Source organism: Phytophthora parasitica (assembly GCF_000247585.1).
Source record: "Phytophthora parasitica INRA-310 unplaced genomic scaffold supercont2.12, whole genome shotgun sequence".
In the NCBI taxonomy this organism is placed as follows: domain Eukaryota; phylum Oomycota; class Peronosporomycetes; order Peronosporales; family Peronosporaceae; genus Phytophthora; species Phytophthora nicotianae.
Window position 1 is genome coordinate 1,205,046 of NW_008648998.1, and position 12,162 is coordinate 1,217,207.

The window sequence follows — 12,162 nt, forward strand, 5'->3', positions numbered from 1 at the left end:
CAAGAAGAATTGGGTAACGCTGTTTCAACTCGTGAAGGCAGAAGCCAATGCGCCTGAGGCATTAAGTAAGTTTAAGCGCAACGTACTGACAAGCTCAATATTGCTTCCTCTTGTTTACGCGAGCGCTTGTTATCTTGTTTCTAAATACTAACAGTCATGTCAACAATCTTCACAATGAAGTCTACATGATGAGATAGCATTAAAACGTACATATGCTTACAGCCGTACAATTACCGCTGGACTAAACGAACACGTGGGCCACTTAGATAAGCTGACATGCTTGCTGCAAACGCGACGACATGGAGCGGAGCCAGTGCTACAGTGCAGATTCTTGTTGTGAGGGTTGCCAGCAGGTTGATCATAACTATTTCATTAGTGAAAGGTTTCTCAGCTGTATTTTAACCACTTCAGAATACATGTAAAATAGCAACGTACCTGCTGTAGCCGTTTTTGCCTTTTAAAAAATGACCCCATTAGCGTGAACAATTTTCGTGGTGATTGCGCGCATTGGCTCTTTTGAAGGATACGGATACGCACCGATTTGGACAAAGAGTTGTAAGCTGTGGTAACTTGGGAATAGCTCGCGAATTTTAGCATTACAAAAGGCCACCTTTTGATAGCTTGGAACGTAAATTCGAAACCCAATTGATTATTGCAGTGATTCGTCCAGTATGATTACTTGTACGCTTTCAACCACATGATTCTCAAATGATTATTGCAGTGATTCATCCAGATGATTACACGTACGCTTTCAACCACATGATTCTCTCAAGGGTAGGTCACTTTCTCAGATTTTAAATGGGCACTGCGGCAGTGCGTCACAGGCAGTGAAGCACAGGTTTCGTCCAGTGCCCATTCTCCGGATACGGCAATCAACTTTCTAAGCCTGGTGGTAGTGACTAATCACTTAGTTTGATGCACGCTCCTGTCGCCCACCAAGCCTGAGTAGCTCCATGTCAATATCGACTGTATACCAACAACACACTTCCTTTGACCCAGTGCCTTGTGTGTGGTTGTGGGTGGGTGGGTGGGGTACGAATCTATAGTCCTGGAAGCGCTGTAGGCTGAGCCTAACTGAATTTTTAATATGCTGGGTTTTCTTTTTGTAAATGTCCTTAACATTCCAGTCAGCAGCTAACATTCGAGGCGTGTATTAAATTCGTTTCGGCGTTAATCTCTCCATCTAACGTGACTCCAGACCGCTCTTTGGAATGCAAAATTTGTAGCTAGAGAAACCAGAGCATTCACAGCAGATTATACGCATCGACAACTAAATTTGTATGGGAAAATCAAGATATGTTATTAAGTCCTTTTGCCGAATGTTTCTAAACTTGTGAGCCCAAGTTTGTTTGCTGATTAGCTGGAGTGAACGAAAACAGTATTATGAAGATTTAACTCCGCACCAACTTGCAGAAGCTCCACCCGTGTAGATGACAAGATCTCATAATTCGCTTTTTTGATAAGATAAGGACAGGTTATTAGCCTAGGAACGGTGGTAGAAGAATTTAAAGTTGTTTCTTGTACTAGCTCGACTACGTAAAAAGCATTGGCGTATCAGAAGGAGTGCAACAAGGGTGGCTCAAAAGTCATAAAGTGCTAAAGATTTATTTGGAAATGTGTTAAACTTAGACTACTAAGACTGATAATCGGGCAAACTGAAGAGTAATACAAAAAGCTGGTTTGCCAGAATTGAAAGCTTGGACAGCTCAACTAAACTGCAAGTTATGCTGATCTTTTGCACTCTCACATTCGATGAGCTGACAAAATGCCGACCCGGTCGAGTCTTGAGATCATTGTTTTACAGTATTATATAGCATTCATACGACGATCGAATTATTATCAATTAAATAAGACAACTTTGAAGTTGACGAGTTTTTTTTTTCAACCAATCATATTGCGTTTCTTTCTGCAAGGTCCATTAAGTACGATTGCTTTTCTAACGTCAAGTCATTACGGATCAAAAGCTAAGAGCAACCGCCGCGTAGTTTCCCCTCTCTTGACGCGTGTGTATCTCCATGACAGAGCCTTCCAGCGCCTCCGCGGGAGCTCCAGCTGTAGACAGTGATGTCGCCAACCTACCTGGCAACTTGTCCGCTTCGTTATCTCCCTCTGGAGCTGGAAAACGCTCGGCCTCTGAAGCGTTCGAAGGCGACAGCGTGGAGGACTTAAAGGACAGCGAGACGACGCTGGACGATGTCCTGGTGTCCCCATTGGGCAAAAAGAGCAAACTACTGGACGCAGAGCTGCCCGATGTCGACGACAACGAGGAATTCCCGCAACAAGAAGAAGATATGGACGCAGATCTGGCGCTGGGTCTGGAAAATGGTGAAAAAGACCAAGATCTGGACGAATCTGGCCTAAATATGGGCCCAGACAACCCGGATATGGACAACGGAGACGTCAACAACCAAGACGTCGAGGATTTGGCTCCACCAGAGGACGAAGAAGACGAAAATGAAGAAGAAAATGACGATAGTGAGCCTCCAACGTCTCAAAACAATGAAATCGACATCGTGGACGTCGATGAGGACGAGGAAGAGGAGGAATCTGCTCCTGCAACGTACCAACAGTACAGTGGCCTGGAAGAAGACGAAGAAGAGGAATATGACGACGAACAGGAGACTGCGAGAGCCATCGCTCGAGCGCAGAACCAGAGAGAAGCCAGACAACTTCTGATGCAGCTGGACGACTCTGCACGCAGTAAGTTATGCCTCACCGCTCTGGAGAAGTACGGGGAGGAGCTGTTTTACGGCCACGAAGACGCTCGAGACGCCATCCTAGTGGACGCGTGTGCCCAGGAGTCGGTCTTGTCGCTCATGCGGGACGCTATTCGAGTGCGAGATTTGTATCTGAGAGGGTCGTCCGCTGCAGCGCCAGTGGAGTTGGACGACGATGAGGATGAAGAAGACACTGGGGGGTACGAGGAGGAAGAAGATGACGAGGAAGAGGAGAAACCAGAGAGTAATGACGACATCGTCGTCATCTCCGAGGAAGAGGAGGACAGCGATGCATCCGGTACTGAGCAGACGGAAGAGCAGGCTGCTAGCGACGAGACCAGGGCCGTAGCAGACGCTGCTGACACGTGAGCCACTTGATGACCTTTCTAACTTTATGCAACACAGAACACACGACGTCGAGTAAGTTTCTCGTCGTGTTTTCTGTTTCTTTTTCACAGGGATCTCTCGATAACTAATAGCTGGCAATCGCTGCTTCCACTGCAGCCGCCTCTGCGATCTTCTCCTCCTTTGTCTTGTGCTTCGTGACTCGTGCAGTGATGATCGTGATGTCGTCCGGGATGCCGCCACCCCACATCAAGTCGTTCTCCTTCGCAAGCCGAGCAAAAGGCGAGTCTTTGGACCGATCAAGCGACAGATCGTAGGCCTTCTGTACCAGTTTCCGTGTCATAGTCTCGAGATCAGGCTCGGCTCGTACAATTTCCAGTAGAACGTCCTCATCCACGTTGTCAAAGAGTCCGTCCGTGGCCAGGATGATGAGGTCTCCTTCGAGCACAGGCACTCGCAGTCTCACTCCGTTCTCCGGAGTCTCAAAAAGCGGCTTCTCTCTCATCGGAGAGTGCGTTCCTCTAGCCAAGTCGTCCACTACGTCACTCACAAGCTCAGCGCCAGCGAAGCCTAACTGGAAGGGGCAGTTAAAGTAGTGTAGCTGCTGTGGAGAGCGATACGTCACGTGTGCGCCTTTGCGTCGTCCAGCAGGCGTCAAGTCGTGGTCCCGGTTGATGATCTTGCGCATCAGTGAGCCGTCCAATGTGCCGCGTAGTCGCGCAGTCTCGAGATCTGACGTTTTGTCGCGGATAATGAGGAAGCCAGAGTCTCCCAAGTTGACTCCGTGTAGTTCTCCCTGTTCTGGGTCCAAGGCAAGCACACAGGCAGTGGAACTACCCACGATCTCCTTCTGTAAGACAGTAGACCACGCTGCATGGAGCACTTCTGAAGGCTCAATGTCGTGGTCTTTGGCGTACGAGATCTGCACTGCTTGATGAGCTGCGACCATGAGTTCCTCTGCGTACTGACGAGCACTCACCCCTTTCTCGAACCACGAGCCCACACCGTCGGCGACGCCCATTGCTAGGACGTCCACGGGCCCCTGAGTGCCGTGTGTTACGGTTGAAATGGACGGATTGATGTCGATAGGACGGTCTTCTAGTACTGGAGCGGAGGCGCCGCCTTCTTCTACGCCGTGGGGCACGACACCTAAGAAAAAAGCGTCTTCTCCTCCGGTGTCTTTCTTTTGAGGGTGGGGGATCGACATGGCGAACGAGTGCAGGTAGTACGTCCAGTAGTTTGGGTGGGCGTTCTCTTGTTGAACGACAGTCTGGTCCAGCGACGTGTTGGCGGGTAGTCCCTTGCGCGGTAGGATCAAGTTTATGTAGTCCGATTTAGCGCTGGATACGACAAATTAGGGTTAGATTTAGTTAATATGACCTTAAATAAGACTGAGTTTTACCTGGTAGGATCGGGATTTAACTGCGCGTCATGGCGATGGATCAACGACGCTATGTCAGTTAATGACACTGTACCCAGTAACTTACTCCCTTGCAACACTGGCAACTCCCCTACTCCAGACAGCGCCATCACTGCTCGGCACTAAAGCATAGCAGTTAATAATCTACCAGTAAACTACTGTTCTACCGCTTACTTACGTCTTCCAGCGAATCTTCCGGCGACACATGAAGCACTTTTCGCGCTGGAATCGCCACCTCCGACACCTTACAACAAAATATCATCAGTATCCACATAGAAACGCAGCCTCTAACAAGTAGAGCTGGCTATACGCTGTACTGCTTCGCCCTACCTTCATGTTCCAGTCTGATCGCTTGCCGGTAGAGCGCATACGCATCACTCTCTTTAGTGCCAGTCTGTTCGTGATAAGCCCCACTACTTGGTGCTGCTTGTTAACCACCACGAGCGTCGCTGAGTTCTCGTTTTGTGCCAGACATTTCACAGCCTCGTCCAGCGTCTGGTCCTCGAGGATGTAGTTGGTCTGTTTACTGCGGAACTGCTTGGACACCTCCAAAAGGTCCGCCACTTTCATGCGAGACGGAGACGGCAGCGGCTTCGCGCTCGCGTAATGACGCGGGCCATCTAGAGACCGCGATGGTGTCGCGGATGACTGCCATGAAGCGGATACTGCGGCGGTGAGGCGAGCTGGACGGACGTAGCGGCGCCCGGACAATACGAGCCGCTGCATCTTCGGAGAAAGTTTGTGAGTGTGCTTGGCCGATCGGTAATGGATAAAGATCGCACCTAAGTGGATTCTGTCGGAGTTAAGTGAATTTTGTTGAAGCTGCTTGGATTTGGGGAATGTGTATACTGTATACTGTCCTATACTGGCCGACTGAATTCCATCCTTATTGTCAACTAAACGCTATCCTTTTCATCTCTTTTTCAGGATACAAGTACAACATACTGCACCCGTTCCGAGGTAAACAAAAAACTCTGATAAGATTGACTAGAGGCGTGGTGCACTTCGAGTTTTATCCAGCGGAAGCCTTCCGTTTCAACGTGGCCATCTATTAAGACCACGGCTGACATTGGCTGGAAAGCCTAACGTCGAACCAGCAATGGAGAGTGCCGCGCTTGACATTTCAATGTCGATTTTCTGGACGTTGACAGTTAATGTCAACTTCATAGATTTTATGCGTGCACAGGGAGGGGGGTGTAAAGTGGAAGATGCGTCGAAGCACACCACAGACGGCATCGTGTTTACTCAGAACGCTTTGCTTCGCTATGTTGCAGTACGCACAGCGATATGACTTCATTCTTGACAAAAACATTTCCCTTACAGATTGGCAATTGCTTTATCACCTATGTAGACTGATCTCAGCATGAAGAATCCAGCACACGTGATCAACTTTACGCCCGAGTAGCGGTGACGACATACACGTGATTGTTCGACTGGCCGTGAGTCTGTTGACAGCATGCAGGGTCACACCTACTGGCAGTTCTCATATCCCATAACGATCATCATGATGATCCCGATTCCACTGGATCGCAGCTGGAAAGCAAACTTTGCGACTTGGACAGGAACGTCGAGGACTTGCAGCGACGCCACATTAATCACTACTACTGGGGGAGAGTAGGAAGGAGCAACGCACCCGGCACGAAGCAGCAGAAAGCCGCGAGTAGTGCTTCAAACACCCCAAATTGAATTTTCAGATCAAAACTTACATTCCGGATTAATCATTCTCAGACCGGCTGGTTACTGTTGTGATTTAGGCATAAAACTGCGTCCCATAATCGAGATGTATCGTACAGTACTGTACCCCGTTTTCCAACCCTCCGCCCTTTGATAAACTTTCGGAAATAGTTATCTTCTTGCCAAATGTGCTACAATTCTTTACATAAAACCTGATATATTTGCAAATTCTATAAGGTGTACTCCCGCGAAAACAGGATGCAGTACTGTAATCGCTGCAAACCCCATCGACTAACCTTAGTTGAAGTCTGAAGACCGCGAGAAGTGACACCTTCAAGAGGTGTTGCCTACAACAGCACACGTTGCTATTTTGCTTAGGCCTCCATTGCCATACATGTACCAGTTAGCAACTAACCACGAATTTGCCAAATTGTTGGTAACTGCAGCTGAGCCACCAGAAAAGTACAGCAGAGAAAATCCGGTTTTGCAACCCGGCTCAATTGCCACGCGATATTCTTCACAAAAGAGGGTTTAAAGCATGCAAATCCGTGTCGTGCATTCCTCTAAAAAATCATTCTCCTCTATATTAGAATTCTCAAGTCCGCGACCGTCATTCTCCAAATTGCCGGTTGTCACAACGCCACAATAGCGGACTGCGGACTCGCCGCCATTCTCCATCATGACGACTGTGGAGGCGGTGTGGGTGCGCAACGCGTCGGTCAATATGGCCTGGATGTACACGTACTGCTTCACGCTCTTCTTCTCGTGCAGCATGAGCATGTTGGCCGCCTACCACATGCGCAAACTGGGCGGCGACATGTTTCGTTCCACCGTTCGATTTGTCATCGCCATGTTCCTCTTCTGCAGCACGTTACACGCCTTAGCGGGCGGAGTCTTCTACGCTTACTTGATCAACGCAATCGGCAAGGTAATGGACCAAGTGGAGGACGCCTCCGGCTCCGGCTCCGATATGACACAAACCGAGGTGGCGGTGGGCCAATTACTCCACAACGACAGCAAGGGCGACGGCGGAGAGGCCGCTTATATTACGAAATTGACCCAAGACGACGTACCATTGAGTACAGCGCTGACGGCGCTGCTGCTAGCGGAAAATCTGTTCTTTATCCTAAGTGCGTATTGGATTTTTCTACTTTCAAGGGAATTGTTTAAACTCGCGATGCGGACACTGGACCGAGGCGAAGAGAACGAGAAAGCGACGATTCTCAAGTATGTATGGCGTGGATGGGTGATTGTGGGGCTGTTTCTTGGCGCGGGACTCGCGATTGTCATTATTCACGATGGGTACAACCGAACGTACAAGTATTTGAGCTTTGTGGAGCTAGGAGGTCTCATTTTCGCGGTATTTTACGCAACAGGAGCTCTTGTGGTGCTCAGATTCTCAGGACGGAAGCATGAACATATTCACGGAGTGGTCATGGCGTCTCCACTGTATCGACGGCTGAAGTTGTTGATGATTGTGTGTGCCATTTTCACACTGCCATATTGTTTCTTGCAACTGGCGTTGCTGTGTATGCCACAGGATGAGGTAGACGCCATTCCAGATTATCTGGTGGGTATTATCACCATGTTGTATTATCTATTCGGTGCAGCACAGGCGCTCGTTATGGGCGGAAGTCAGCAATGTTGCATCAGAATGTTGTCTCCAATTATTCCGACACATGTGAAAAATTCGCCCGAGTGGGCAAATTTGCGTGCCAATCGAAGACACGATTCGTATGCAACGTACGAGGCCACTGCCCCGCCTGACAAGCCAGTATTCGTAAATACAGACATCGAAGGCTCGAGTGCGCTGTGGGCTCAAGCCCCAGAGTCCGTCATCGATACAGCACAAGACCTCCACGATGACCTGTTGCGGTCTCTATTACCCAAGTACAACGGGTACGAAATCACGACAGCCGGCGACGCATTTCAGTTGGCGTTCCACACAATTTCCGACGCCGTGAACTATTGCCTCGAGGTTCAGTTGCAGTTGCTACATGTGAAGTGGCCGTCTGAACTCGAGGGACTTGTGCCATCCGTGAAAACCGAAGTGGCAATTGGTCTCAAGCCTCAGCTCCTTTTCCGGGGAATTCGAGTGCGAATGGGTATTCATGACACAAATGTAGGGGAAGAAGGCAACTTGATCATGCAGACTCATCGCGTGACAGGCAAAGCTCTCTACATCGGAGCGTCGGAATACATCGGTCGTGAGGTCGGTGACGTTGGATTTGGCGGACAGATTATCATTTCCAGACGCGTGGCGGCGTGGCTCCAGACCAACAACAACTCGTCCAGAATCAAGACGTCGTTCAGATTGGACTATTACGGCATGCATCCAGTTAACCAGCTCGAAATCGACATCGAGTTGTACGAGATCACGCCGAAAATCCTGAAAATGCGGCGCAAAATCTTCCGCAAACGGTTGGAAATCAAAGAAGGAAAAATTAGAGACGAAAGTGTTCGAGGTACAGACACAGAAGAGCCGACACCTGAAGACGAAACCTTTAACATGGAATATTCGTGCCAACGCACACCAACAGCTCGATTTCGAGAGAAAATGCCGACTGTGATTTGGCAAACAATAGGCGACAGATAGAAAAGCAAAATATTTATTCAAACGATTTTATCCAGCAAATCGGTTCGATTTTTTTTTTTTTTTTTTTTACTTTCGCGGTCGCTCAACATTGGCACGGAGTTGCATGAAGGTTTGGTGCATCATGGTGCGTTCTACTGCCGCGCACAGCTTGTTGAGTGCTGCAGTATCGCGCTTCTTGTGCTCCGTGATCAGTAGACGAAGCCCCGCGACTAACAAGTCTCGACTCTTGTGAGATTCGGCTTCAAACAGCATCACAGCCTTACCATTATCCAGGACAAAAGCTACAGAAGCATCCACTTCTTCCTCTTCGACCATGGTGGCGAATAACGCACACTCCTCAACCACAGCGCCTGATACACGCCGCAGATTGTGAAGCAGTAGTCGTGCAGCTTTCTTCTTGCTGTCGATAGATCCTGTATCTCTAGCACTCATGAAGCTCACGTATCGAGCATTCGACGACTCAAGCAGCAACGCACGGTGCTTTACAACTCCAGCCGACGGGTGATATTTCAGCTGAAATCCCTTCACCATGAGCTTCTTGAAGTGATCCAGCACCTGTTTGGCCTTTTCAGTTCGACTTAAGGCTGTTGTCGCCTTCTCCTGTGGCTCAGACTCGTCTTTTGCTTGTTTCTTTGAGGTCTTAGACTCTTTCTCCTCTGCTCGGGACACTGGAACGCATTCTTTCGACTCTGCACTTGTAGTCATTGAGGACAGAAGGGAAGGGAGACGCAAATTTTCACTCGGTGTAGTGTTAACAGGGGCAGGTTGCAATTTGCCCAAAGCCTGTTGGACCAGTTGCGCCGCGACATACTGTTGGCTCTGCGCAACGACATCCGAGCTGTTTCTCAGTGCGATCACCGCTGTATCTTTGCAGACCTGCACCATTTTCTCTCCAGCTCGGCGCTTCAAGTCGGCAATAGTGAAGTCGATGACTTGTTCGTGTTGCTGGAAAGCTGGAGCCAACCATTTTTGGTGAAGCAGCAGTGCACCTCGATAAGATGGCAACACGAGCCACGCTAGAGCCACGATCTTCGCTTCTAGGTAGAACGGCACCCAGGAAATGGCGGTGTCGCCCACGGTCTCCAAGACCCAAAAGATTGCGTTCACCGCCCTGACATTTCGGTGCAACATGCAACAGCAAATCGTGAATGAAAAACTGTAGCACCGAAAAAGTCCAGATTCTTCAACTTTACCAGAAGGTGATCCATTGCAACAGCTCTTGTTCGCGACGGGTGCACAGCGCTTCGACCGATGCAAACAACGGGTAGATGTAGCCCAGACCCATACACAGCTGACGAGCCACGAAGAGCCCCACGAGCACCATGCTCGCCAAGGAATTTGCCGGAATGAAAATGGCCGGCGGATAAGGCTAAAAACTCATTATAAGTTGCAACTAACCGTCGTCCAAAAATACCGGAGACTGAAAAATGCTGCATTGTTGACTGAGATTTACTGGCTCTAGGGAGGCCAAAAAGAGTTTTTGACCAATCATATACATTTCCAGCTTTTCATTGTCCAATCCCGTGGTCACAAAATTTATCTTCTTTTTTTTTTTTTTGCTTTCTGCGTAAGCCGTCATTATTGAACATTGCGGCTCCTTTTGCCTCCTGCCATGGACGTCGCAGCTCATCGTTGGCTGCGCGTGGAGATCGCCGCGGCCTCGACGGAGGAGGCGACTGCCTTGGCACAGGCGTCTACCGTCCAGCTGGCGCTGGCGGGTATGTTATTCGGTCTCATTCACGTGCTCACGGGCCCCGACCATCTCAGTGCCTTGGCCACACTGTCTGCCGGGTCTTCGTGGCGTTCGTTTGCGTTGGGAATCCGCTGGGGATGTGGCCACAGCATCGGACTGGTTATCATGGCCATCATCTTCATCGCATTAGATGGAAAGCTCGATTTTTCGGTGCTTAACGTGGTCACAGACGTGCTTGTGGGCGTCTTCATGATCGGACTGGGTGTTTATGGCGTGCACGAAGGCGTCAAGAAGTCTAGACAAAGCAGACGACGAGGTGCCAGTCGAAGGAAACGAAAAAATGCCAATGACAAAAAGAAGAATGCAAACTTACAGGATAGTGAGAGCGAAGAGGAAGAGGCGAGTGAAGGCACCGAGACAGAGACCGAAACCGAGACGGAATCTGTTGCAACTCCGAGTCGCACTCTGCTGAAAGAAGGAGAAGCCAAGTCGGATGACGTGGTGGTAAAGTTTAGCGATGACGAGGAGGTCTCTGCGCGACGTAGGAGGCTGGAGGCGCTGAAGAAATCCAAACAAGAGGATAGCGACAGTGAAGACGCAGTGATGGTTGATGTGGAAATCTCACCGAGGAAATCGAGACCGCACTCGGCTAGTGTGGACACGATTTCGCTGGAGAACAGTCCGTGCGAGAGCGTCGTAGCCCTGGAAGAGCTGCTGTCGGAGCGAAGCCAATCTAGCGAAGAAGCGGACGCCGATGTCGCCGGCACCAAGCGTGATACTGGGCCCATGTGCTGCGGCTTCAAGTTGCCTACTATTGATTTCCAGAACGCCCAGACGCAAAAGGTATGTGAGATTATTCTAATGACGATAACCGTATACTTTCTCATTTTTATTTTATTTTTAGTGCACTGCACTATTAGTGGGAATTGTGCATGGTATTGCGGGACCTGGTGGCATTCTCGGCGTGTTGCCTGCGGTGGGGCTGCATGACACAGTCAAATCATGCACATATCTGGGCTCCTTCTGTATAACGTCTATCGCGACAATGGGCGTATTCGCTGCGGCGTACGGCGAGGCCACTGGTCGACTGGGCGAACGCTCGGAGCTGCTGGCTTTCCGCATTTCTATCTTCTCGTCCATGCTCTCAGTGATCGTGGGAGTGCTCTGGTTAGTGCTAGCTGCTGTTGGCAAGCTGCAGGAGGTCTTCGGCTGAAGAGAATAGTGTGTCCATAGGCAACACAAGGTACTGAAGAGCTTGAGAGAAGATTCATACAGATTCATGTCGTTTGTGCGTCGTAATTACAGCCCTCTCCTTCGGCCAGAGTTGAGCTTGTCAACTGTCCACGTGTTTCTTATGGCGTCACTATTGACAATCTTCGAAGCCTTATATAGGCCTGACATGGCCCAAGCCACTCCGTTTTAAGCCCACTTGAGCTTCTGTATCTGTTTATTCCTTAGCAGGTTCCTCGGCAGCGGGCTCTTCGGCAGATTCATCCTTCTTGTCCTCTGTCGTGTCCTCCTTCTCTTCACCAGCAGCAGCGTCCTCCTTCTCGTCCTCCTTGGCTGTAACATACGCTATGTGTCAATCCTCAGTTTATCCTATAAAATGCTCATCACGGCACGCACGGTTCTCGTCCTTCGTCTTCCAGTAGTCGTCCATGTCGCTGTCGAGCTTCTTGGCTGCGTGTTCCTCTGACTTGCCCCAGTATTTGTCCAT

General features: G+C 49.6%; 7 protein-coding genes across 10 annotated transcripts; 4 read left to right on the top strand and 3 right to left on the bottom strand.

Moving 5' to 3' along the window:
- The first annotated feature begins 1,926 nt into the window (after positions 1-1,926).
- Positions 1,927-4,470, top strand: PPTG_07675. Of its 2 annotated transcripts, XM_008901948.1 has the most exons (2): positions 1,927-3,137; positions 3,222-4,470. In XM_008901948.1, the coding sequence occupies exon 1, from the start codon at positions 2,016-2,018 to the stop codon at positions 3,084-3,086; it is 1,071 nt and encodes a 356-aa protein (XP_008900196.1). In that variant the 5' UTR covers positions 1,927-2,015; the 3' UTR covers positions 3,087-3,137; positions 3,222-4,470. The 2 variants fall into 2 exon arrangements, with proteins under 2 accessions (XP_008900196.1, XP_008900195.1); XM_008901947.1 differs by having other exon boundaries at positions 1,927-4,470.
- Positions 2,526-5,258, bottom strand: PPTG_07676 (hypothetical protein). 3 transcript variants are annotated; one of them, XM_008901951.1, is made up of 4 exons: positions 4,813-5,258; positions 4,661-4,726; positions 4,465-4,594; positions 2,526-4,402 (listed from the first exon to the last, which is right to left on the bottom strand). In XM_008901951.1, the coding sequence occupies exons 3-4, from the start codon at positions 4,590-4,592 to the stop codon at positions 3,190-3,192; spliced, it is 1,341 nt and encodes a 446-aa protein (XP_008900199.1). In that variant the 5' UTR covers positions 4,593-4,594; positions 4,661-4,726; positions 4,813-5,258; the 3' UTR covers positions 2,526-3,189. The 3 variants fall into 3 exon arrangements, with proteins under 3 accessions (XP_008900199.1, XP_008900197.1, XP_008900198.1); XM_008901949.1 differs by having other exon boundaries at positions 4,465-4,604; positions 4,813-5,234; XM_008901950.1 differs by having other exon boundaries at positions 4,465-4,726; positions 4,813-5,234.
- Positions 5,259-5,581: 323 nt separating this feature from the next.
- On the top strand, positions 5,582-5,773 carry PPTG_22178 (hypothetical protein; the record flags this gene model as incomplete). Its single annotated transcript, XM_008902072.1, has 1 exon — positions 5,582-5,773. One exon carries the CDS (start codon positions 5,582-5,584, stop codon positions 5,771-5,773), a length of 192 nt encoding a protein of 63 aa, XP_008900320.1.
- A 979-nt stretch (positions 5,774-6,752) lies between these two features.
- PPTG_07677 (hypothetical protein) lies at positions 6,753-8,798 on the top strand. Its single transcript, XM_008901952.1, has one exon. It carries the CDS (start codon positions 6,836-6,838, stop codon positions 8,750-8,752), a length of 1,917 nt encoding a protein of 638 aa, XP_008900200.1. The 5' UTR covers positions 6,753-6,835; the 3' UTR covers positions 8,753-8,798.
- On the bottom strand, positions 8,768-10,209 carry PPTG_07678 (hypothetical protein). The gene is made up of 2 exons (XM_008901953.1): positions 9,946-10,209; positions 8,768-9,863 (listed from the first exon to the last, which is right to left on the bottom strand). The coding sequence occupies exons 1-2, from the start codon at positions 10,074-10,076 to the stop codon at positions 8,819-8,821; spliced, it is 1,176 nt and encodes a 391-aa protein (XP_008900201.1). The 5' UTR covers positions 10,077-10,209; the 3' UTR covers positions 8,768-8,818.
- Positions 10,210-10,317: 108 nt separating this feature from the next.
- On the top strand, positions 10,318-11,878 carry PPTG_07679 (hypothetical protein). The gene is made up of 2 exons (XM_008901954.1): positions 10,318-11,288; positions 11,350-11,878. Exons 1-2 carry the CDS (start codon positions 10,365-10,367, stop codon positions 11,656-11,658), a joined length of 1,233 nt encoding a protein of 410 aa, XP_008900202.1. The 5' UTR covers positions 10,318-10,364; the 3' UTR covers positions 11,659-11,878.
- Positions 11,879-11,892: 14 nt separating this feature from the next.
- On the bottom strand, positions 11,893-12,162 carry PPTG_07680 (hypothetical protein; the record flags this gene model as incomplete). The annotated part of the gene is made up of 2 exons (XM_008901955.1): positions 11,893-12,008; positions 12,072-12,162. 2 exons carry the CDS (start codon positions 12,160-12,162, stop codon positions 11,893-11,895), a joined length of 207 nt encoding a protein of 68 aa, XP_008900203.1.

Bases quoted from the DNA above. Each gene is read 5' to 3' on its own strand.
- PPTG_07676 (XM_008901949.1), bottom strand. From the start codon at position 5,208: ATGCAGCGGCTCGTATTGTCCGGGCGCCGCTACGTCCGTCCAGCTCGC. The intron at 4,727-4,812 runs GTAGGGCGAAGC...TTTTGTTGTAAG, and splicing joins GATCAGACTGGAACATGAAG to GTGTCGGAGGTGGCGATTCC. The intron at 4,605-4,660 runs GTAAGTAAGCGG...GCTATGCTTTAG, and splicing joins CGGAAGATTCGCTGGAAGAC to TGCCGAGCAGTGATGGCGCT.
- PPTG_07677 (XM_008901952.1), top strand. From the start codon at position 6,836: ATGACGACTGTGGAGGCGGTGTGGGTGCGCAACGCGTCGGTCAATATG.
- PPTG_07675 (XM_008901947.1), top strand. From the start codon at position 2,016: ATGACAGAGCCTTCCAGCGCCTCCGCGGGAGCTCCAGCTGTAGACAGT.
- PPTG_07679 (XM_008901954.1), top strand. From the start codon at position 10,365: ATGGACGTCGCAGCTCATCGTTGGCTGCGCGTGGAGATCGCCGCGGCC. The intron at 11,289-11,349 runs GTATGTGAGATT...TTTTATTTTTAG, and splicing joins AGAACGCCCAGACGCAAAAG to TGCACTGCACTATTAGTGGG.
- PPTG_07678 (XM_008901953.1), bottom strand. From the start codon at position 10,076: ATGGTGCTCGTGGGGCTCTTCGTGGCTCGTCAGCTGTGTATGGGTCTG. The intron at 9,864-9,945 runs GTAAAGTTGAAG...CCGAAATGTCAG, and splicing joins TTGCAATGGATCACCTTCTG to GGCGGTGAACGCAATCTTTT.